Here is a 23746-nt window from a genome sequence, read left to right on the forward strand (position 1 = left end):
TGGCCCCTCCTTCCTCCCTCCCACAAATGCCTTTGGCTGCCCCTTGCCCCCAGCCCTCCCTCACCCTCCATCCCTCCTAAGGAGCCTTTTAGGGCTGTGGTAGAGACAAAATCCTTGGTCCTCCCGGCAAAACACCCTGGTCAGCAACCCCCTCTCCCTCAGAATCTGGCTGGAACGCTGGCTCTGTCCCCCTGAGGCCTTGACTGTGTTGGTGCTGTTGGCTTGGAGTGTGGAAGGGAGGGCTAGCCGGGAAGTCCAGACAAGGCCCATGTGGGTTTCCCAAAGCCCAGCCCACAGCATCCTGATGGCAGGCTCATCCAGCCAAAAGACCACCCCTGGAAGATGCAGCAAATGGGGAGTGGGGGAGGGTGTATTTAAGAGGCAGAGTTACTGAGTGAGATTTCTGGGCATTTTGACAGATTCTGAAAAACAGCCAAATTGTATGCTTCTGAACTATTTTATTGATTGGTGATTTCTCTTCTCTCTCCAGGTAGATTTAAACCTATTTAAGGCCAAGCATAGTACCCCTAAGTTCCCAGCACAGGACCTCACACGTACTAAGTGCTCCTTAGAATTGGTTGCATGACTGATAAAATAATCAAATCATAGCAACAGTAGCTAATGTATATTGAGCATTCACGCACCAGGTGCCGTAGGAATTGCTGCATGTTCCTTATCTCATTTAAACCTTACAATTACTCTTATGAGGTAAATGCTATCTTTACTCCCATGTTACAGATAAGGAAACTGAGGCCCAGAGGGGTTATGACACCAGGTTGGATAGAAAGACACGGAGGTGTGGAAAGAGGCAGAAGGGACCTGGGTCAGGGGCTGTGTTGAGGCTCAGATGAAATTTTCGATAGTAAAAAAAAAGAAAGAGAGAAGAAAAAAGGCCCATGAGAGGGTCAAGAGAATCAGTTCTGGGAAGGCAGAGAAATCCCCCTGCTCTGGGCTGGTAAGTAAATACAATCAGAGGAAGAAGTTACTGATGTGGCACCAAGAAGACCCCCTACTCCTGTCCCACAGCACCTCAAAATATCTCCTAAGTTTCAAGAAGAGCCCTCTCCCTCTTTTACCCTTCTCCTAAAGTACAGTTCTCTGGACAGGACAATGTAGTGATCCAGGAGTCTCAGGGGCCAATTACCTCCTAAGGTGGAGGTAAGGGCACAACACGTAAGACAAGGGCACTAACCTCCGGAGGATCAGTCGCCTGGGCCCCGCCCTAGCAAGGTACAGGCTGACTCAACTTCCTCAACCATTTCCACAGGAGTGCTCCATCCTCCCTGGGTCATTCACCTCTAGCCCGGTGAGAGGTCTTGAGCTTAACCGCCCAGAGCCCTGAACTTTAGACTTCCCTAGAGGAGAACACAGGGTGCTGAGGATGTTCTCTGAAACTTCTTTGGGACAGAAATGGGGGGTCGGGGGTGGTGGAGGTAGGAGAGCAGGTTTGAAGAGCAGGAGGGACTTGGAAAGGGAAGGCTGCTGGGCTGACACTCATGTTTCCGCAGCCGGGCAGCAGGGGCTGGGAGGCCCAGGGGAGACTGGCTAATCCTCAGGATGGATGATGATGGAAGGAAGAATGGCAAGGGGTTGGTGAGAGGGAGGGCTTTAGTGCTGATGTGGTACTTCTGCCCGAACCAAAGTCCCTATCTTCTATACAGTGGGACCCATGGATTAGTTAAGGCCGGGCCTTAACTAAGGCGTGTCAGGAAGATGAGCTGGACCAGCCAATCAGGTTCTTCTCTTGCTAATTTAGGACGGCTAGCTGTCAAACGCTGATTTTTAGAATCAAGAAAAACAAATTCTTTGGACTTCCCTGGTGGTCCAGTGGTTAAGACTCCGCGCTCCCAGTGCAGGGGGCCCAGGATCGAACTAGATCCCGCGTGCAGCAACAAAAATCCTGCATGTTGCAACTAAGACACGGCACAGCCAAACAAATAAATAAATATTTAAGAAGTAATAACCTATTAAAGAAAAAGAACGAATTCTTCACTTCATTTTTCTTTTTTTTGGTTTAACTTTCTCCACAAAATCATATGGTAACATGATAAGACATCTACCACTTCAGTTTTGGCTTTCTCAGTGTAAGGGTAATTTTTGAAAAATAAAAGAACAACCAACCAAAAATGTCATCAGTTTTCCCTAGTGCTCCTCAATCATTTGATATTTATTTATTATTTTTTAAAATATTGTATTTCTTCTTTTTAAAAAAATCTATTTATTTTCTTTATTTCTTTGGCTGTGTCGGTCTCAGTTGCAGCACACGGGACCTTCGCTGAGGCATGTGGGCTTCTCTCTTAGTTGTGGCGTGCGGGTTTTCTCTCTCTGGTTGTGGCGTATGGGCTCCAGAGAGCGCGGGCTCTGTAGTTTGTGGCACTCGGGCTCTAGTTGGGATGTGCGAGCTCAGTAGTTGTGGCGCTTGGGCTTATTTGCCCTGTGACATGTGGGATCTTGTGAGTGTGTGTGTGTCATGTCTTCATATGCCTTGGGTATCATGGTAATATTAACTTCATACAATGAATTAGGAAGTGTTCTTTCTTCTTTTCTCTTCTATCTCTTGGAAGAGTTTGAGAAGGGCTGGTGTTCATTATTCTTTAACGTTTGGTATAATTTACCAGTGAAGCCTTAAGCATTCTTTTTTGAAGAGTCTACCATGTTATCAACCTTATTGATATCCCATTCTTCAATTCTAAGCTGTTTTAGACTAGCCCCTTATTGGTTGATTACTTTTGGGTCATTTAAATAATATTCTCTCTTTAAAAAAAACCCAGAATAAATAAACAAACCAAATCAAACCAAAACCAAACAGTTTTGGTTTGGTAACCAAGAGGTTACCAGAGGGTAAGGGGCGGGAGGGAAGATGACATGCGTAAAGGGAATCACCTGCATGGTGATGGATGGAAACTTTTGGTGGTGAACATGCTGTAAGTGTATACAGAATTGGAAATATAATGTCCTACACATGAAAACTATATAATGTTAAAACCAGTGTTAACTCAATAAAAATACTTTTTTTTCAATTAAAAAAATTTAAATTGCATATTCTAATATAATGTCTACCACATCATAAGATGCTGCTTCTTTTGCAAGATTTAAAATGTCACTTTGCAAGAAGTCGTCATCGTGCCTGCACTTGGCATTGTTTTGCATTGCAGCTGAGATGTAAAAGGAAGATGCTAGTATTAAAGGAAAGGTGATATTTGAGTGGGGCCTCACTTCTCATTCATTAGTGAATATTTTGGGGTTCTGATGTTTTTGTTTACTACACACATCATAAGTTTAGGGATTCAGATGATGACAACTAAGAACGCAAAAAGGCTCCTGGATTCTAAAACTACAAACATTGAAATACCGGGTGATAAATTCAGTAAATCAATGAAAGAAAAAGTCCACAAACAAACTCTAGAGATTAGCACATAGGATGTTTATTAGAGGATGATTTTGGGACCAACACCTGTGGAAGGCAAGGGAAAGAAAGGAAAGGGAAGGAAGCAGGGCTGAGCAAAGGGAGAAGTCAATCCGTGGTAAGGGCCTAATAAAAGCCTCAGCCAACTCCAAGGTCACATGGGGGCTAGGATGGCCCTTCGGATTTGTTCTGCACTGGGGCAAAGTGTCTGGGCCTTTATAACCTCATGTTGGACCACTCCTTGGATGCAACCTGCACCTGGAAGGAGGTGGGACCCTGGGTGAGGCAATTTTCTTTAGGGGAGGCAATCCCCAAAGCTGAGGCTGTTTTCTAGCCACTGGGGGGATAAGATTCATTCCTGAAGGGGGTTCTGGGAGGCACCTCATAGTGCTACCTGCAGATCTTAGTGCACACGAAGAACTTAGTATCTGTCATAAGAGGGAAAGGAAAGCTTATTTGATAAATGATGCCGGAACAACTGATTATAACGACATGGGGAAAATACACGATTAGATAGAAATTTACCTTGTATCTTACCCTTACATTAATTTCAGGTAGGTTAAAGAGTTAAATGAAAAAGAAAACAAGAAATATAGTTAAATATTTATCAGATAGAAGGAGTTAAATATAGTTAAATATTTATCAGATAGAAGGAGGGGAAAGACATAGAAATAAGGTAAGATGATGCTAAGGAAATGATCCATAGATTTGATTATATAAAAATAACAAAAACTTTATACACTAAATATTGCATGAAAAATTAAAAGGCAAACAATAATTGCGAACGTATTTGCAATAAACACAACCAAAATTTTTAATATAAGAGAGCTCTTGCAAATCAGAAAGAAAAACCCAACACTCCCATCAAAAGCACAATGAGATACCATTTCATACCCATTAGGATAGATATTGTAAAAAACAAACAAAAACAAAAACAGAAGAAATCAAAAAGTGTTAGCAAGGATGCGAAGAAACTGGAGCCCTTGTCCATTGTTAGCAGGAATGTAAAATAATGCAGCTGCTACGGAAAATACTATGGCAGTCCCTCAGAAAACTAAACACAGAATTACCATATGACCCCAAAGATAGAAAGCAGGAACCTGAATAAACATTTGTGCACACATGTTCATAGCAACATTATTCACAGTGGCCAAAAGGTGGAAACAGCCTAAACGTCCATCAACATTTAGGATGAATGAATAAACAAAATGTGTCATATACATACAATTAAATATTGTTCAGTCTTAAAAAGTCAGGATATTCTGATACATGCTACAACATACCAACTTCCAAGACTGCTGAAGCTCAAGGATGAATCTTGAGGACATTATGCTAAGTGGAATAAGGCAGATACAAAAGGACAGAGGTATGACTCCACTTTTGTGAGGTACCTAGAATAGTCAAATTCATAGAGATAGGAAGTAAAACAGTGTTTACCAGGAACTGGGGAGAGAGGGAATGAGGAGTTACCGTTTAATGGTACAGAGCTTCCACTTGGGATGATGAAAAAGTTCTGGAATGGATAGGAGTGATGGTTTATACATAACATAAGTTTTATGTTATGTATATTTACCACAATAAAAAAAAGAGAAAAATACTTCTACATTTGAAATGTGAGCAAGCAAACGATGTACAAAGGCAATTCACAAAACAACTACAATAAAATGACCTATAGATATATAAAATATTTAATTTTATAAGTAATTTAAGGAGATATAAATTAAAAGATCAAGTTATCATTTGTCATCTATAAAATTGGAGAAATTATTTTACATTAATACCTAATTATAGTGTTAGTATTATGATATGGGTATGGTCATAATAGTATAAACGTGCACAAACTCTCTAGAAAGCATTTGTAAATTATGTAAAATATGTTTTATTTAAAATTTTTTTAAAATGTAACATAGAAACTTTATTTAACAAAAGTAACAAGTAAAGTCAAACAGGCATTTATATTAAGAGAAAAACTGGCTAGAAGAAATTTTATCTTAACCACCTTATAGTTAACCTACCTGCAGTTGCATTTAACTGAGCTCTGTTGCTGTGAAGAATACAGCTCATGCACAGATACGGATGAACAATCTGTACATTTTCCAAGTATTCGCTGAATACTACCTTATATACACATATACATTAAATTTGAAAAACATTTAATTGATGATCCCCAGATATACTTCATTTTTGTTGACCTTTTGGAAGAGGTCGTATGAAGCAAAGAAGGTGTGCTTCTGGCTCATGAATTGTGTAATGAACCCAGCCTAGACTCCCAAGTCTCCTCCACTCCTCTTTAGACACCAGATGGGTTTAGGGTACTTGTTTGGAAAGTTCTCTGGGTAACATGACATGCCAGTACTTGTGGTGCTCATCGAAGTACTTGTCTGAGTAGCAGATCTGCTCATGGGCCATCCTGCGGGCGGGCACTGGGCAGCGCAAGACTGGAATGACAGGACGCGAAGAGTGGACACAGGTGAGAGACACGTCCAAGTCGGGTAAGGCAACGACTCGACTCTGAAATATGTTTTCAATATTCGCATTCATTGGCCCTAAATCCAACTGTTAGGAGTCTATCGTAAGGAAACAGTTGGTGATGCAGGCAGGTGGATAACGGCAGAAGGCACCGCTGGAACAAAGAATACAGTGAAGTGAGGGAGCAAGTTCTGTGAATATATGTGGCAGAGAATTCCAGGGAAAGAGAAGAGCCAGTGTGAGGAATCCAGGACTGGACTATACCACGTGTGTCTGAGGAACAGCATGGAGGCCAGTGTGCCTGGCGAGTGTGGAGTGAGTACGGGGCTGAGTGTTGGGAAATGAGGTCAGAAAGTTAGTGGGGCCAGATCAGGGAGGGCCTTGAAGGCCATGGTAAGGACTTTGAACTTTACTCTGAGTGGGCAGGGAAGCAGTTGGAAGGTTCTAATCGGAGGCCATGATCTAAGTTTTAAAAGGACAGTTGCTGCAACTCAGTGGACTCCTCAGTTGGTTGGTGGTAGCAGATCTGAGGCTAATTGGTGGCGGCCAAGTCACAGGCCTGTGTGCTAGCTGCAAGAGAGGCTTCGAATGCAAGTATCTGGCATTTTCAAGTTCAGTTGGGATGGAGAAAGAGTCTTTGCCCTTCATCAAGACAAGTTCAGGGATCCTCCAAACACAGAGGGGTTCAGATGCTCAGTGACTAAAATAAATGACAAATATCAGTTGTATGTAACAGAAAACCCAGTTATTTTCTCACATAATAAACAGCTCAGAGGGAGGCAGTTCAAGGCTGGGGCAGTGACTCAGTGTCATTATTGTCATTCTGTTCGTGTCCCATGTTGACTTATTGCCTAATGGGTCGAGGTGGACCAAGCCAGCACGTCTAGGTTCAAAACAGGAAGAAAGGGGCAAAGCTGCACCAACTGTGTCTTTTCCCCCTTTTGTCAGGAAAGCAAAAGCCTTTCTAGAAACCCTCAGACATCCACTTATGTCTCATTGACCAGAATTGTGTTGTGAAGCCAACCCGGGAAACAAGGGAAGATTTAGCTGCCTCCTCTCCCAAAGTGCCATTTTGTAACAACAACAAGGAAAAAATGAAGATAGAACGATGAACACCATTTGCTTTGATTAGCACTGAGCCTGAAAGGGTGAGTAGCATCAATCAGCTTCTCCCCACGTGTTGCTCTAATCTCATGTAGTCTCGAACCTCGCAGGGGCAGGACCTCTCAGTCCTCAGCACAAGTAGGGGTATGGTTTGCTGTTGGAAGTGATGGTCGCAGGCGGCAGACAGTGCTGCTGAAGAGCCCCTAGCCCCCATTCTCCTCAGCCTCTGTGATGTCACACTGGGAGTTCTTTCCTTCCACCCTGGGCTGTGGCTTCTGAGGCTGCTGTGGCCATGGGGCTCCTGGAGCCAGCAGTGGGGAGGGAGCCTGGGGGCCCTAATCTCCCCTGGGGCCATGGGAGGTCCAGCCATGCCACTCTTGAAGGAGCCTCATAGCCCGCCTCAGGCGCCACTCCCCTGGATCCTCCCGAGTCTATTTGCCGCCTTCAACGTGGTGCTGCTGGTCGTTTTCAGTGGCCTCTTCTTCGCATTTCCGTAAGTCTCCCACACAAGCTGACAGGTTTCTTACCGAGCAACAGAAAGGAAAACACATAACGATAGTACGGAGGCAGGGAGAGTACAGAAGAGGGGTCAGGGAAAGGAAGAGGTTCTAGGCAGAGGGAACAGAACGTGCAAAGGCACAGAAGTATAGAGTGCTTGGTGCACCTGGGAGTTGCGGGTGGCTGGTAATACTCAATGACCTTTGGTGGAGTTTCTATGGATCTGTCACTAGCCTGGATATTTAGACCAGGATTTATGGTCTGTGGGTCCTGACCCAGTGGACTTGGTCCTGGGGGGAGCTTCAGGCCACCCCAGATCAGGGCTGACTCCTGCTGTGGTCTCAGTTGCAGGTGGCTGGCCCAGAACGGGGAATGGGCCTTTCCCATCATCACAGGCCTCCTCTTTATCCTCACCTTCTTCAGTCTCATTTCACTCAACTTCTCAGACCCTGGCATCTTGCATCAAGGTGAGACATTGGCCACCTGGGAGAAGGAAGCAGCACCCGAAGGGCTCCTGCCTGCTGGGATGACTCCTAAAGTGCTCCTTCCATCTCCCCACCTGGGGCCTCAGGACCCCTTCACCCCATGTCCTCATGTGCTCAAGCCCTGCATCTGGCACTTCATTTCTCGAGCCACGGAGGTGTGGAAAAACAGAATTTTGGAGGTTTTCCAGTAGCCTTGGAGGGGAGGGCTAGGGCAGGCTGGGCAGAGAAGCCAGCTCTTCACAACCACTCAGTTTTCTCTTCCTCCTTCCTACCACACAGATTCCTTAAAGCATCGCTCACAGTGGTAAAGGCCTGAGCTCTCAAAGAATTCCTCGGGCTGGAAACCCCCCTTCCCTTTGACTGCCAGCCTCTCTAAGCTTGGCCAGCTTGCTCAGTGGGGACTAAGGATTCCCCTGCCCACCTGGTCCCCACCCTTCCTGCAGCCCAGTGATGCTGTGGGGCTGTGTGCCCACACCCTTCCGCTGCAGCAGACTGATGCAAGGGCCTCTTGCTGCTGCTCAATCCTTTTCCCATGCCAGGCTCCAATGAACAGGGCCCCATGATGGTGCACGTGGTATGGGTGAACCACAGGGCCTTCCGCCTGCAGTGGTGCCATAAGTGCTGCTTCCACCGCCCGCCCCGGACCTACCACTGCCCTTGGTGCAACATCTGTGTGGAGGTAAGTGCCCCTCTCACCTGCCCACCTACCCTCCCAGCACCTGCCTGGGACCAGGAGGCCCACTCACACGGGGGCCTGTGGTCGGTGTGAAACTACTTCCAGGACTGCTAAAGACCAAGGGTGGCAGTAATTCCCAGTCACTCTTGGTCACTCATACAAGTCACTGCCGCTGTGCCTGCACTTTTCCTGGGAGGCTGGCCCTTTCTTGCACTGGTGCTGTTATGCAGAGGGGCATCCACATCTATGCTGGGCCTGGTCAGGCCAGGAGAAGGAAAGATACCCCTGATCTATCGAGGGCTCACTGACACTAGAAGCCCGAGGCCTTCAGGCAGGTTGCAGGCCTGGCCAGGGGAACTTCGCCTGTCCTCTTCTGGCTGTCCAGGCCAGAGGGTCTCCTGGTCTCCTGGGCTCTAAGTGCACAGCCTGCAACAGTTTACCAATGTGCTGTCTTAACTGGTCCTTACAACCCTGGGAGACTGGCTGGGCAAGGGTGTTATTATTAGGCTCATCCAGTGGATAAGAAAACAGAGGCCCAGAGATATTCTATGTCCTGCCTGAAGTTACACCAGGATGTGTCCCAGAGAAGACCAGCAGGTCCCGGCTCTAAAGTTCTCTTGACATGAAACTATGTGAGCCACAAAGCCGTATGGTGCTCTAACCACAGAAATGCCAGCAGTGTTAGGGACTTTGTGGCTCAGTGTCTCCCTAGGAATGGGAGCCAGTGCATGAGGCCAAGGGCAGGTGGCTTAGAAGGTGGGGGTAAGGCCTCAGATTTGGGGGTGATGGAGCCTGGGTCAGAGGTTGGGTCCTCGAGGTCCCCCCTCCCTCTCGCCTAGGACTTTGATCACCACTGCAAGTGGGTCAATAACTGCATCGGTCACCGCAACTTTCGCTTCTTTATGCTGCTCGTCCTGTCACTATGCCTCTACTCAGGTGCCATGCTGGTCACCTGTCTGATCTTCCTGGTGCGCACGTCCCACCTGCCGTCCTCCATGGACAAGGCTATTGCGTATCTGCTGGGCTGCGGGACCCACGAGGGGAGCTGAGGGGAGGGCGGGGACAGCGGAGGAGGGGGGTCACGGGTGGGGGGGGCGGTGCAGAGGTAATGGTGGGCGGGGTTTTCCGCGTAGCCGCTCGGGAGGACCAGTGTGGGACTAGGTGACGGAGGGTAGGGCCAGGCAGATGGGTGGGGATAGGAGGACCTGCAAAGGGGTGAGCATCTAGCAGGGTCAAGGAGGGGAAGTGCTAGAGGTGGCACGGGGGCCTGGACAGCAGGGTGAGGTGAGGTTTACACTGGGATAGAGCACAGAGCTAGGGTGGGCGGGGCTTGTGGGCGGGGCTGTTTGGGGTCGGGGTCGCTGAAGGGCGGGGCCAAGGAGGACTGGCCGGAGGCGCTGTTCCTTAGCCGGCGCGCAGCATCGTGGTGGCTGTACCCGCCGCCGGCTTCCTGGTGCCACTCTTCCTGCTGCTGCTGATGCAGGCCATGTCGGTGAGCGCGGCCGAGCGCTCCTACGAGGGCAAGGTACGTGGGGCCGAGCGGGGCGCCACTATATCGGGCTGTGGGTGGTCGCCTTGCCCCTCCCGGACTTCCGCACTTTCCGCTTTCTGCAACGCCCTGGTCCTTGATGGCCTGACTTCTCTCGAAGGTGCCTCATTAGCCCTTCCAGACCCAAATTCAGCTCAGATCTCACGTCCTCCTGGAGCTCGGTGGTCAGTCTCCTTTCTGGGTGCGCTGCGTCGAAGGTGCGCTACTGTGTGCTAGGCGCGTGCGCATTATTTTGAGCTATGAGCGGAGAGGTAAGGCTGCCTCCTGCGCTTGTGTTGACAAGGAACCTGAAATCAGAGTAACCCTCGCCAGACACCCGCGAACTCTCTGGGAGAGGGGCCTGCCTACGTTGTGTAGCACAGACTCAGAGAGAGCATTGAGAGTTCAGTGAGGACTTCAGTGTAGCGTAGGACGTGCCACTTAGTGGTTTCGGACGGGCATAAATCGAGGGAAGGGCATTGCAGTGATGGGCAAAGCTTGCAAAAAAGCTGGGAAGCCTGAAAGCCTGTGGAATGTTGATAGGATAATGAGGAAACAGTTCTAATTGGAGCAGCTGTGGCATGGGCAAGTGGTCTGCCTGGGATTGGCCAGATTTAAAAGGCAAAGAAGTCAGGTGGATAATTTAATCTTGGTGCAGTGGAAACCCGGGAGCCTTGATAGGATTTTTTCTTTACATACAGTAAAACTCACCCTTTTAAGTGCACAGTTGTGTGAGTTTTGACCAGCTCATAAGTCCTGTAACCACCGCCATAACCAAGATTTAGAACAGTTCCATCAACCCCAACCCGCCCCCGCCCCCAAATTCCCTCGTGGCCTTTTGAGTCAGTTTCTTTCCCTATCTGCAGCCCCCGGCAACCACTGATTTTTTTTGTAATTTATTTATTTTTGGCTGCGTTGGGTCATTGTTGCTGTGCGCGGACTTTCTCTAGTTGTGGGGAGCGGGGGCTACTCTTCGTTGCGGTGCGCAGGCTTCTCATTGCGGTGGCTTCTCTTGTTGTGGAGCACGGGCTCTAGGGCACGCAGGCTTCAGTAGTTGTGGCACACGGGCTCAGTAGTTGTGGCTCGCGGGCTCTAGAGCGCAGGCTCAGTAGTTGTGGTGCACAGGCTTAGTTGCTCCGAGGCATGTGGGATCCTCCCGGACCAGGGCTTGAACCCGTGTCCTCCACATTGGCAGGCGGATTTTAAACCACTGCGCCACCAGGGAAGTCCCCACTGATTTGTTTTCTATCCCAATAGTTTTTCCTTTTTCAGAATCTCACATAAACGTAATCATCGCTTTTTGAGTCTGGTTTCTTTCACTTAGCATAATGCATTTGAGATTCATCCATGTTGTTACCCACATCAGGAGTTTCCTCCTTTTTATTGCTGTGTGGTATTCCATCATATAGCTGTGCCATAGCTTGTTTACCCATTCACCAATTGAAGGATATTTGGGTTGTTTACAATTTGTGGTGATTATAAATGTAGCCACTATAAACATTGGTGTATAGGCATGTGAACACAAGTTTTCATTTTTGGGGGGGTGTATACTTAAGGCTGGCATTGCTGGGTCATATGGTAACTGTATGTTTAACTTTATAAGAAACTGTCAAATTGTCTTCCAAAATAGCTGTACCATTTTGCATTCCCATAAGGAATACATGAGAATTCCAGTTGCTCTGCATCATTAACATTTGGCTTTGTCAGTTTTTTTTTTTTTTTTTTTTTTTTTCTTTTTGCGGTATGCGGGCCTCTCACTGTTGTGGCCTCTCCCGTTGCGGAGCACAGGCTCCGGACGCGCAGGCCCAGCGGCCATGGCTCACGGGCCCAGCCGCTCCGCGGCATATGGGATCCTCCCAGACCGGGGCACGAACCCGTATCCCCTGCATCGGCAGGCGGACTCTCAACCACTGCGCCACCAGGGAGGCCCGGCTTTGTCAGTTTTTAAAAAAATTTTAGACAGTCTAATAAATGTGTAGTGACATTTCATTGTGGTTTTAATTTGCATTTTCCTAATGACTAGTGATTTTAAACATCTTTTCATGTTCTTATTTGCCATCAGTATATCTTTGATTAAATACCTGTTCCCGTCTTTTGCCCATTAAAAAAGTTGGGTAGTTTTCTTAATATTGAGTTTTAAGAAATCTTTATTTATTCAGGATTCAGACATGTGTTTTGCAAATATTTTCTCCGTGTCTGTGGTTTGTCGTCTCATTTTTCTCAACAGTGTCTTCCAAAGATCAGAAATTTTAAATTTTGAAGTACGTTATCAGTTTTTTCTTTTCTTTTTAAAATACATTTTCCTTTTATTATTATTTTTATTTATTCATTTATTTGGCTTTGCCAGATCTTAGTTGCAGCACATGGGATCTTTTAGTTGTGGCACGTGGGATCTTTAGTTGCACCATGCGAACTCTTAGTTGCGGCATGTGTGATCTAGTTCCCTGACCAGGGATTGAACCTGGGCCTCCTGCATTGGGAGCACAGAGTCTTAGCCACTGGACCACCAGGGAAGTCCCTCTATCAGTTTTTTCTTTTATGGATTGTGCTTTTGGTGTGTAATTAAGAAATCTTTCCTTAACCCAAGGTCACAAAGATTTTTCTCATACGTTTTCTTTTAGAAGTTTTACTTTTTTTTTTTTTTTTTTTGCGGTACACGGGCCTCTGACTGTTGTGGTCTCTCCCGTTGCGGAGCACAGGCTCTGGATGCGCAGGCTCAGTGGCCATGGCTCACGGGCCCAGCTGCTCCACGGCATGTGGGATCTTCCCGGACCAGGGCACGAACCCGCGTCCCCTGCATTGGCAGGCGGACTCTCAACCACTGCGCCACCAAGGAAGCCCTTCTTTTAGAAGTTTTATAGTTTTAGGTTTTATATTTAGGACTATGATTCATTTGGGGTTAAATTTTGTATATGATGCAAGGTATGGGTCAAGATTTTTTTTTGCTTATAGGTTTTTTTGTTTTGTTTTGTTTTGTTTTTGCTTATGGGTTGTTCACCATTTTTTTTTTTTTTTTTTTTTGCGGTACGTGGGCCTCTCACCGTTGTGGCCTCTCCCGTTGCGGAGCACAGGCTCCGGACGCGCAGGCTCAGCGGCCATGGCTCATGGGCCCAGCCGCTCCGCGGCATGTGGGATCTTCCCAGACCGGGGCACGAACCCGCGTCCCCTGCATCAGCAGGCGGACTCCCAACCACCACGCCACCAGGGAAGCCCTGTTCACCATTTTTTGAAAAGACTATCCTTCCATTGAGTTACCTTTGAACATTTGTCAAAAATCAACTGAATATAGAGGTGTAGGTGTATTTCTGGACTCTCTGTCCTTTTACCAGTACCATACTATCTTGCTTAGTAGCTTTATATTGTCTTGAAATCATACAATGTGAGTTCTTCAACTTTGTTCTTTTTCAAAGCTCTGTCAGCTATTCTAGTTACCTTGATTTTCCATATAAATTTTAGAAGCGGCTTGTCAATTTCTGCAAAAAATGTTTTCTGAGATTTTCATTTGGATTGTGTTGAACCTATAGATCAATTTTGAAAATGGACATTTTAACAATATTGAGTTTTCGAACCCATGAAAGTAGTATAACTCTCCATTTATTTAGGGCTTCTTTGATTTCTTTCATTAGTGTCTTTCATCATGTAGATCTTGACTACATTGTGTGAGATTTTTTTCTAAGTATTTCAATTTTGTGTGCTATTATAATTTTTTAAAATTTCATTTCCATTTGTTTATTATTATAAGAAAATACAATGGATTTTTGTATATTAGTCTTGAATCTTGCAATTTTTCTAGGCTCACTTATTAGTTCTAATAGTTTTTTTGTTGATTCTACATAGAAAATCATGTCATCTGTGAAAAGGACAGTTTCATTTCTTCCTTTCCAACGTGTATGGCTTTATTTCCTTTTCTCTTCTTATTGCATTGTCTTGGACTTTCAGTACTGTGTTGATTAGGAGTGGTAAAAGTGAACACCCTTGCCATGGGATTCCTTCCACATGGCAGTGACTTGACTAAAGGCTGTTTTAGGAAGACTGTCGTAGGTCACATCAATGAGGGAGGGGCTGGAGACCTTGAGACAGCTGAAAGGACAGAGGAACCCTCTTTGCCCACCATTTCCCATCCTTCCAGTCACCACTTAATTACTCCACCCCCCCCATATTTGGTTCCCAGCCCACCTGTGACTCCTCTGTGCAGCCCTGACTCATCAGCTCCCTATGGTCTGCATGTCTTCTCTCTCCAGCCGCAGTCCCTCATTTCAGCCTCTCCTGGGCAGCATTCTCCCTTCCCACATCCTGTGGTTCTTCTAGCCCAGGTCAGGCCATAGGCCTGCCCTCCCTCCCCTGCTCAGATGGGGCTGTCCCAATCCAGGATCTCCAGCCTTAAGAAACCTAAATGTGGTCTGCACTCTGTGATTCACCAGGCAGGGCTCTTTCCCATTACCAGAACCCATTTCAGGCATTCTTCACACACCTCAACTTTATTCCCTTCTTACGTCCATCCCTTGACCACAACTTCTGCTGGACCACTTGCTTAGATCACAAGGGCTCTGGAGCCAGACCACATAAATTCAAATCACAGCTCCACAACACACCAGCAGGGAGATCTTGGCTGTGTTACTTAGCCATCTGGTGCCTCAGTTTCCCCATCCATAAAAGGGGACAGCATGGGTTAATGTGTGTGAGATACACAGAACAGTGGCTGGTATGAGTAAGTGCCCCATAGGTCATCATTATTGCCATTCCTTCCCATCATCAGTACACATGTTCTTGTCTCTCACATCTTAAAAACAAAGCAAACATCCCTTAACATCGCAGGCTTCCCCTGTTGTACTCTCCCCTCTAGCACAACCAGGTTTCCTGAAAGCATTGGCTGTGCTCACTAGCGTCGTTCTTCACCTTCCTCAGCCCACTTCAGCCCAGCCTCTGTCCTCACTGTCATACTGATGCTGCACTCTCCAAGTGGCCAAAGCCAGCGGGCAATCCTCAGACTAATCTTTCCAGGCTGCACAGAGCAGCATCTGAAACAGAATGTACCTGCTGTGGCCCTTCCCCAGCCTCTCAGGGTCCAGCTCTCTCTGCTGCCCTGGGCTGCTGCTCCCCTGCCTGCACCTTGGAGTGTTGGCCGGGCTGCCTGCTCTTCTCACCGATCCCCTCTCTGTGCTGCCCTGACCACTCCCCAACTGCCCTCAGCACCCTGAAAGTTAAGGCTGGCTTTGTTGTCTGTGGTGTGTCCTCAGTCCCCAGAGCAATGCCTGGAACAGTGTTGGGGTCCCCAAATATTTATGAACAAATGAGTGAACCTACAAACAAAGGAATCCATAATGCTTTGGGAGAGAAGGAAAGAGAGGAAGAGAGAGAAGTCTGACTCCCCGATCCCCGGGGAAGAAGGGGAGAGAGAGCAGAGGCAGCAGGGAATTGGGCAGGAGATGGGGCGAGTAGATACCCACTTTGGTTTTGGTCTGTGGAGCATGAGGGCGTTTGAGATACAGAACTGGAACAGGAGACCAGGCCTGAAGCCGGTGAGAGAGGACAGTCTGGGAACTTCCGAGCTGTTGGATTCCATTCATGTCTGAGGGTCCCATATGGGGAGAGGAAGGGCTCTACTTTATTAGTCAGTTCTTACGGATTTATTAAACAATTACCATCCCTTTAAGCACTGAGCAGTCAACATTTTTCTATTCTTCGTGTACATCTAATAAATCAAAATTTATTTCTCTAGATTTAAAATTCTGATTGTAAATGTAATCAAACTCTTCTAACCATTTAATTAAAATTGAGAGTAGAATGCCAGTTTCCCTTCAATTCCTGAAACACCTTAAAGTAGGGAGAACTCAAAAAATCACAGTGGTTAAGGACATGGGACACAGGGGAGTTGGTGGTGGGCAGAAGTGCTCTTGGGCCACTTTAGGACGTGACAAACACTTTGTAGCTAAGGCTCTTGAGGTCCCCATGAGACTCAGCCTGTGCTGGGAAGGAGGAGGGGGCGAGGCTGATGGGCAGAAGGAGGGGAGGAGGAGAAAACCTGGTCAAGAGTTTCCAGGGGAGGACTTGACCTCTGGGCTTGACATTGGTCAAGCATTGGGTGCTCAGGAGCTTCAGCCCAGATTTCCAAGGCCATGTGATTTTGCTTAGGGAAATATGATTAGGCACCACAAACTGTCCTTCCAGATAGTGAAATTCAGTGAAGGCACAATTTTAGGAAAGAATGAGATGTGGGAAAGTAGAGGACTTGAGGGAACATGGGTGGAACTGCCTTTGGAGTAGTTTATCAGCAAAAGGAAGATCCGAAAGGATCTGGAAGGAGGTAGCAGGAGGATGTGTGTGGCCAAATGAGACGGTGGGGGAGGATGGTGTGAAAGGGGATGCACGGTGATGGGGAAGGATCCCTGAGCAGGCGGGAGAGGTGGGTGCGGTGCCAGAGCTGCTCAGAAGTGGGTTGGGGACGCCGCGCCTGACTCTCCTGGCTCCTCTGTCCTTGGAGTCTTGCTGCAGCCCTGGGCTGAGCTGACCGGTGCAGGGAGGGCCAGTGGGGGTGGCCTGCCCAGTCCTGCTGCATCTGAGCTCTTCTTCCTGTCCTCGACCTCTCCCCCCCGCCCAGTGCCGATACCTGCAAAGATACAACCCCTTCGACCACGGCTGTGCCAGCAACTGGTATTTAACAATTTGTGCACCACTGGGACCCAAGTGAGTTGGCAAAGCAGAGGCCTGAGCGGTGGCCCCTGGCACGGGTGGGGTGGGGTGAAGCTGGGTCGCCCCGCTGGCCCCTTAGCATAGCTCCCAGCACCTTACGCTCACTATTCTCCTTCTTTTGGAGTTTTCTCCAGAGCATTGTGGGAGCCTCTGGAGCTTCCCCTTCCTTGCATCTGTGGGTTCTTGCTCCAAGAAATGGGGTTAGAGGGGCATGGCAGCCTGGATGAGATTGGTGACAGCTCCCTGCAGGGCCATGCCCAGGCTGTGTGCTCCCCAGGCTGAGGGGGACCAGGCCAGGAGGGCCGCGACCACTTGCATCTGGCTTGTTGCTCCCCAGGTACATGGCCGAAGCTGTCTGGCTGCAGAGAGTGGTGGGGCCTGATTGGGTGCCCAGGCAGAACCCGCACTTCCCGATGTGCCCCTCCGCGCTCAGTCCCCCAGACCTCCCTGGGCCTGGGTCTGGCCCCCAGTCCCGACCTCTGGGTCTCGACAAGCCAGGGAAGGGGCCCCCAGGGAGTGGTGAGACTGCAGCCCTCCAGGAGGTGAGGAGTTTGTGTGTGTGAGTGTGTGCAGCGTGCACGTGTGCCTGTGTGTGTCGGGAGGGGGCGTCTGCAGATTGTACAGGTGTTGGGAGAAGACCCCCAATGTTGGGCTGGCCCTGAAGCTGCAGCACTTAGAGCTCGAGAGAGGGACATTAGAGGCCTGAAGAGTGTTGACAGTAGATTCACAGGCCTCTAGAATACACCAGGGGTCCCTGGAGACACAAAGGGAAAAGGCTGCACCACTCCCTTGCTGGGTGGCCTTGGGCCAGTCACTTACCCTTTCTGGGCCTCAGTTTCCTCAGCTATTTATGAGGATTGAGACTAGTCCAGTGGTTTATAATTGGCGGGGGCGGGAGAGGGGGAATTCCTTTACTTAAAGGCACCTTCTACTCTGAAGCCCAATCTATGAACCACGTGGAAGTGGAGCATTAAGAGTGATGTAGGGGTGGGTAACCCACAGCCCCTCCAGAGCCCCTGCAGTGACATTCTGAGGTGCCATCCCACTCCCTTTGCTCTGCCTGTTGGTGAGTGACAGTCTGGGCAGTTTCTTGCTCCCCAGTGGGTGGCCTGCGGGGCGGGTCTTAGAGAGAGCCCGCATCCCCCCCACTGTGTGTTTAGCTCCACGCCAGCCCGGTACTGCCCCTGCTGCGGGAGGCCCCCAGACGAGGCTCCGCCTACCTCTTGCCCTTTCGCACTGGGAGATGCCAGGAGCCCCCGCAGCCGAACCTCACCTTCTGAGCCCCTTGTGGAGACCTCTGTGCCCTGCCCTTGCCCACTCGCCTGGCGGGAGTGCTGAGACACCCCCCCCCCGCAAAGCCCATTAAATACCCTTTGCCTACCTCCTACAGCTGCCCTGCTGCACTGTCTGTCCTCGATGCGAGGGAGTGTGGATGAGGCGGGCTCTGAAGGGCTGGGACGAAGCCCCTGGGAGGGAGGAGCCAGGGTCCTCTGCGACCTCGGGCAAGACACTCAACCTCGCTCTCATCCTTAAAATGGGGCAACCATAACAGCCACAGCGACGGCTGGAGACGATGGAAGAGAAAACCCAGCAATGCCGGGGTGTGAGCCCGAAGTCCCGCCTCTGCTTTGCAGTACCCCTGTCTGGCTGCAGGGGGCGCCAGCCACCTGGGAATTCGCCAAGCCTGGCCCGGTCCGGCCGTGCCCCGGTCCGGCCGTGCCCCCTGGAGCCTCGCGTGTGGGCTGGTCCCCCTGCCTCATCCCGGGTGGCGGGGGGAGTGGAAGTATTCTCCGTCACAGACCAACCCTGCAACTTTCCTGCAGGTGGATCTCACCTGGCCATTTCCTCCTGCTGGGGAGTCAGATGCTGGTTCTGTCCCTGGGGTGGGTCCCAGGCCCTATGAGTCTGTGTGTGTGGGTAGGTTGGAGTGAATGGAGGGAACCAAGTCAAACTGTGGCTCCTCTAGTGGCCAGAGTGTGACCTTGGGAATGGAAATAATGGCACCTTCCAGGAAGGCTGTCAGAGGATGAAACGAGGTGGTTCGTGAAAAACACCAGGTACACAGTAGGCACGCAATGAATGCAGCCAATAGGATCATGATTATTTTCTCCACCACACAGCTAGCAGACCACTCAGCATCCCTCCAAGGACCACCTTGTCAGAATTACCTGGGCCCCACACCGAGGACTCAGAATCTCAGGGTGGGGGGAGGACAGGAATCTGAATCTGAATTACCATCAAGTGCTCCATGCGATCCTACCACCCTGAAGTTACCGAATTGCTACCTTAGGAGGTGAAGATGGACACTGACCACACTGCTTCCTATCCCCCGTGTATCCAGGTGAAGTGGGGTGCGGTGAAGGTGAGAGGGAAGGACGTCACTAAAGGGTCGGATGAGCACCCCGGGGGCCTGTGAAGGTGTGTGCCTGTGTGTGCACATGTGCTTGTGTGTTGGGGGCCCGGCCTGGGGGGGTGGGTGACCTACGATGCAGGATTGGGCTCCAGTTCTCTCTACGCTGGGTGGCCTTCGAGGCTGCCCGTCCCTCTTCCTCCCGCCCTGTCTGTGGCAGCCCCAGGCCCAGCCTCACCCACCCCTGTGGCTCTGGTTCTCCAGCTCCTGGCCAGCCTCATTCAACCCAGGGACTCCAGTTCTTTCTCACCTCCTTTGCCTTGGTCCCAGGGTCTCCCCAGTCTGAAGCCCCCCTTGGGGTTCAAGCCTTTTCTCAGCTCTCTCAGGGTTAACCTTGGGTTCTTGGGAGGGATGCAAGGTACTCACTGCCATAGAAAAAGGCAGCCCAGTTTTAGCTTTGTTGTAAATGGCCTCAGTGGCCACATTTAAAATCCTTAGGGCCCACGTTTACAAGTAAAGCTGAAGCAGGCTTTCCTGTCTGGGAAGTCCACAGTCCATGGTCACAGGGTGAGGGGATGAGGGCATGAGACTTTCTGAGCTCCAGACCCCAGGTGTGTATGTGATACACAGATCTGCGTGAGTGGCCTCTCTGTGTGTGTTCAGCTCAGCCCAGGCTGCTCAGCAGTGAGGAGAGGCCCTCAATCCTCCTCCCAAATGGGAGTCCTTAGGGTGGTCTGGGCCTCCGCCAGAGAGGAAGAAGATTCAGGAACCTGGGCCGAAGCCTGGATGGAGGGATATTCATGGAACTGGCTGGGTGCCCAAATGGTGCCTGCCCAGAACCCCAGCTCCACAGGGCGCTGCGAAGGCCAGGCCGCAGAGTGTGGGGTGGCCCAGTCCTGCCTGACCTGCTGCCGTCCTTCTGTGGTCCTGGCTGCTTCATCAGGACTGCACCTACCGGGTCCCTGTCTCCAGCTCTACAGGGGACTCACTCCGTCTCAGGCAGGGCCTCGCAAGTCCTAAGTCACACGTGAGTCACCTCCCCCCACAGCCTGGGCCTCATTTTCTCACTGGGCAAGGACGTAACCTTCCTCAGATTCTCAGAGGTGGCCATGTCCCCTCCTGCTCTGGGATGTAGATTCTGGGTCTCTGGGCCCCCCCAGCCTGAGATTCCTAGGATTCCTTTAGGAAAGCCCCTTGGATCAGCCTCTTCTGCTCTTCAAGGTGTAAGCAGACCTAGCTCACCCTTTCCTGTGACTCCCCACACCGTCTCCCCTAAGCCTTGGGCGCCCTCAGAGATTCTTCCCGGCCAGGCTGGAGGCCTCAGTTGAGCTGCACCACCTTCCCTTTCTACCTCCACGTTTCTACCGAACCTGCCCTTGACGCCCAGACACACCCCTCGCAGTCCTTGGCCCACTGATAAGGGGAGGGGTGTTATCAGGGCCTGAAAATGGGGCCAGCTCTCCACACACAACCTGGAAGCCCTGCCGTCCCTGTGTTCCCTTGGACAGGAGCCAAGGAGTGACCCCCCCCCCCCAAACCCTGCAGGGCTGCCAGGTGCCCACATGTCTGGAGCCCCTCTGAGAGGTCCCCAGGCCACTTCTGGAACCTGAAGAAAGGAGGGGGAGCCTGGAAGCAGCCACCCCCTTGTCATCTCTATACCTTTCCTCCATGACCTTCTGGAAGGTCAGAGTGTGTGTCGGGTGGGAAGAGCATTGGGCCAGGAGTTGGGAGGCCTGGGTGTCACTCAGCTTTGCTACCAGCTAGTATGCTATGGGAGCGAGTCTCTTCCCTCTGCTTGGCCTCAGCTCCCTCGTCTGTAAACAGGATGACCATGGTGGCTAGCTCACAGGTGGCTACAGTATCCTAACTCTTTAGAGCTGGAAGGGACTTAGGGGTCACGTCATCCAGCTGCCCCTCCACCCTCAATTTCACAGACTTTCACTAGAGAGGGAAGGGATTGCCTAGGGTGACACGGTGCCCAAGCCAGGCGCGCTCTCTCTGTTTCCGGGCTGCCTCTCCCATTCCTGCTCCAGGGACCATTTCAGAGGAGGAAGGCCTTGAGCAGCATCCTCAGGGCCCCCCTACCAGCCCCCAGAAGAGCCAGGCAGCACGTGTTAGCACAGGGCCTGGGGACCTGATAAGAAGGCAGGCTTAACCCTGACCCCAGCTCTGCTGGGAGCGATAATGACGCCCTGCTGCCTTGTGCTCAGCCCTGCCCTGCCCTGCCTTGCCCACCCCACCCAAGGGGGCCCTGCCAGTGGCTGAGGGTGGGACAGATAGGACAGAGGAGGTGGCTGCAGCATGGGATCGGGGGCCAGAATCCTAAAACCTCCCGGAGTACAGGCCCCTCGCTGGCTGACCCTCCTGGGCACCGAGCACCGTGCCTGACACCCAGGTGATGCTCCAGCGACGCCCATATCCTCCTCCAGTTCCTGCAGGCCGAGCACGGTGGAGGGAAAGGGCTGGGCTGAAGGTGGCTAACAAAACTTTACTGAGCCCCACAGGGCTAGGGCTTGGGCTAAGTGATTCATATGATCTCCTTTAATCCTCACAGCAACCCCCGAAGTTGTTATTCTTGTCTTAGAGTTGCGGAAACCGAACTGAGCAAACAAGCCACTTCTTCGCGGTCGCACTGCTTCTAAGTAACAGAGCCAAACTCCTTTAGCCTTTGTCACGACACTGTGCTTCACAGGCAGTTGTATTTTATTTCAACTTAGAGTAGTGGCTAAGGCGTGGGCTCTGAAGCCGGACCGACGGCCTGGCTTCTTGCTGTGTAATGGGATGAATCATTGCCTCTATTGGGCCTTTATGAGGATTCAGTGTGCAGCGCATGTGGAGAGCTTGACCCCAGCATGGGCACGTGGTAGGTGCTTAATCAATGGCAGTGACTGTCCCCACACTAGGATCCAGGTGATGCCTGGGTCAGGACTCTGTGACCTGCTAGGGCCTTTGGGATGCCAGTCACAGTGGCTGTCGTTTGGTATGGGTTTCCTGGTGGCCAGGGAGCAAAGGGGAAGGGCTGCTTCAGAGGGGAGGTTTGTGGTGTTTTACAGAAAGTCAAGCAATGTTTGTGTCCCCCGGCCAACGGAGAATGGAGGTGTGGGCTGAGTGTGTTCAAGGGAACAGCAAGATAACCACCCAACGGCTCTCCCCCGCTTCATGGGAGAGGAGGTTTCCACTTAAGAAAGCACCCTGTTGCATCTGTTTCGAGGCCGGGCAGTGCCCGGGCTGAAGGAAGCCAAAGCTGTGGTCATCTGAACCCTGTGTCCAGGCCTCGCTAAGAGCCACTGCTGCCGCTTCTGCCAGCTCTGCCCTCTCTCTGTAGCCTCCCAGTCGGTCTGTCCGTGTCTGTCTTTGCCTCACCTCTTCTCACCTTTCACTCCATCTCCTCTCTCTCCTCCCCCTCTTCCTCCTTTCACTCCACGCTCTTCCTGTGTTCACTCTGTCTCTCTCCCGACCCGTCACCACCTTTCCTGGACAACAGCTTCCAGGAACACAAAGTAAACGGTCTGACAATTTTCAAGTAATAACTTTCAACTGTGATTCTTGGAAGCCCTTGGGCCTGGGCATGGAAACCTCCAGAACTCTGGGCCAGGCCAGAGGCAGGGCCTGCACAGGGCGCCTTTGTCTGTCTCTGACCAGGGCCTCCTCCGAGCCAGGCACACACTTTCTCAGCTGCTTCTGGTTGGGACCGTTTTGCTGCTGACATTGGAGATTCCCACACTGGAAGGAGTATTCCCACACTGAATATCTAGCTTATTTCTCAGTGAGAAGAAAACCATGGCACCGGCACTCTGGGAGAGGTTCAGCAGGGTTTGCCCTGGGGTCATGCAGCTAAGTAGAGGCCAGGCGAGGCTGAGTCCCCATCTCCTGCTTCTCAGCCCTTTCCACCACCCTCTGTGGGTCAGCGGCCGGATGGGTCAGAGGCCTGGACTGGAAACAGGAAGGGCACTCTTCCTTCTGGAGGCCTGGTAACTTGGCTCCCATAGGCAAACTCACAAAAGTGACAACAATAGTAACAATCGTTTTGATGCTAACTGTGGGCTAAGTGCTTGGCTTGTACTCTCTCATTTAATCCTCGACATGATTTGTGGGGAAGATGCTATGACTTTTGTGGGCGTGACCTTGGACAGTCCTTGGGCCTCCATCTCCCTATCTGTAAGGACAGAGTTTTCTGGAGGATCTTTGGGGCTATTCCTGCCCTGCCCTCCTGGGAGTCCATGGCTTCGTGGCCAGGGAGGAGGGTCCTCGGTCTGGGCACAAGCCCTGAGGTGGCTGGGGCCCCAGGCGGAGCTTATTCGAGGACCTATTAGGGTTTTGTGCCTGAACTTCATCTCTGCCCTAGTAGCCGGGGTGGGGAGAGCATTAGGTCACCAAGCAAGTGTACCGATCCCTGGGCAGGACCCTTGGCCATCTGGGCTGGGAAAGTCCCCTGACCAGTTGTTCCTAGGTATCTGTTCTTTAGCTCCTGGCAAACACAACACGGAAAGACACTCTCCTGCTTGCCCTTTGCCTGGCCGGGCAGTGGGATGCCAAGACG

At 50.4% G+C, this 23746-nt stretch overlaps 1 protein-coding gene and 1 pseudogene across 2 annotated transcripts; one reads left to right on the forward strand and one right to left on the reverse strand.

Moving 5' to 3' along the window:
- Positions 1-5529: 5529 nt before the first annotated feature.
- Positions 5530-5829, reverse strand: LOC308618094 (cyclin-dependent kinases regulatory subunit 2-like; annotated as a pseudogene). The gene has a single exon. The product of its transcript is annotated as a cyclin-dependent kinases regulatory subunit 2-like (transcript).
- Positions 5830-7332: 1503 nt separating this feature from the next.
- ZDHHC19 (zDHHC palmitoyltransferase 19) lies at positions 7333-18136 on the forward strand (the record flags this gene model as incomplete). Its single annotated transcript, XM_081235359.1, has 8 exons — positions 7333-7472; positions 7823-7944; positions 8502-8641; positions 9478-9650; positions 10058-10163; positions 16765-16850; positions 17194-17398; positions 18017-18136. 8 exons carry the CDS (start codon positions 7333-7335, stop codon positions 18134-18136), a joined length of 1092 nt encoding a protein of 363 aa, XP_081091485.1.
- Between the last annotated feature and the right edge of the window lie 5610 nt (positions 18137-23746).

The sequence above is a fragment of the Mesoplodon bidens genome, assembly GCF_964165515.1.
Source record: "Mesoplodon bidens genome assembly, chromosome: 5".
NCBI classification, from domain to species: domain Eukaryota; kingdom Metazoa; phylum Chordata; class Mammalia; order Artiodactyla; family Ziphiidae; genus Mesoplodon; species Mesoplodon bidens.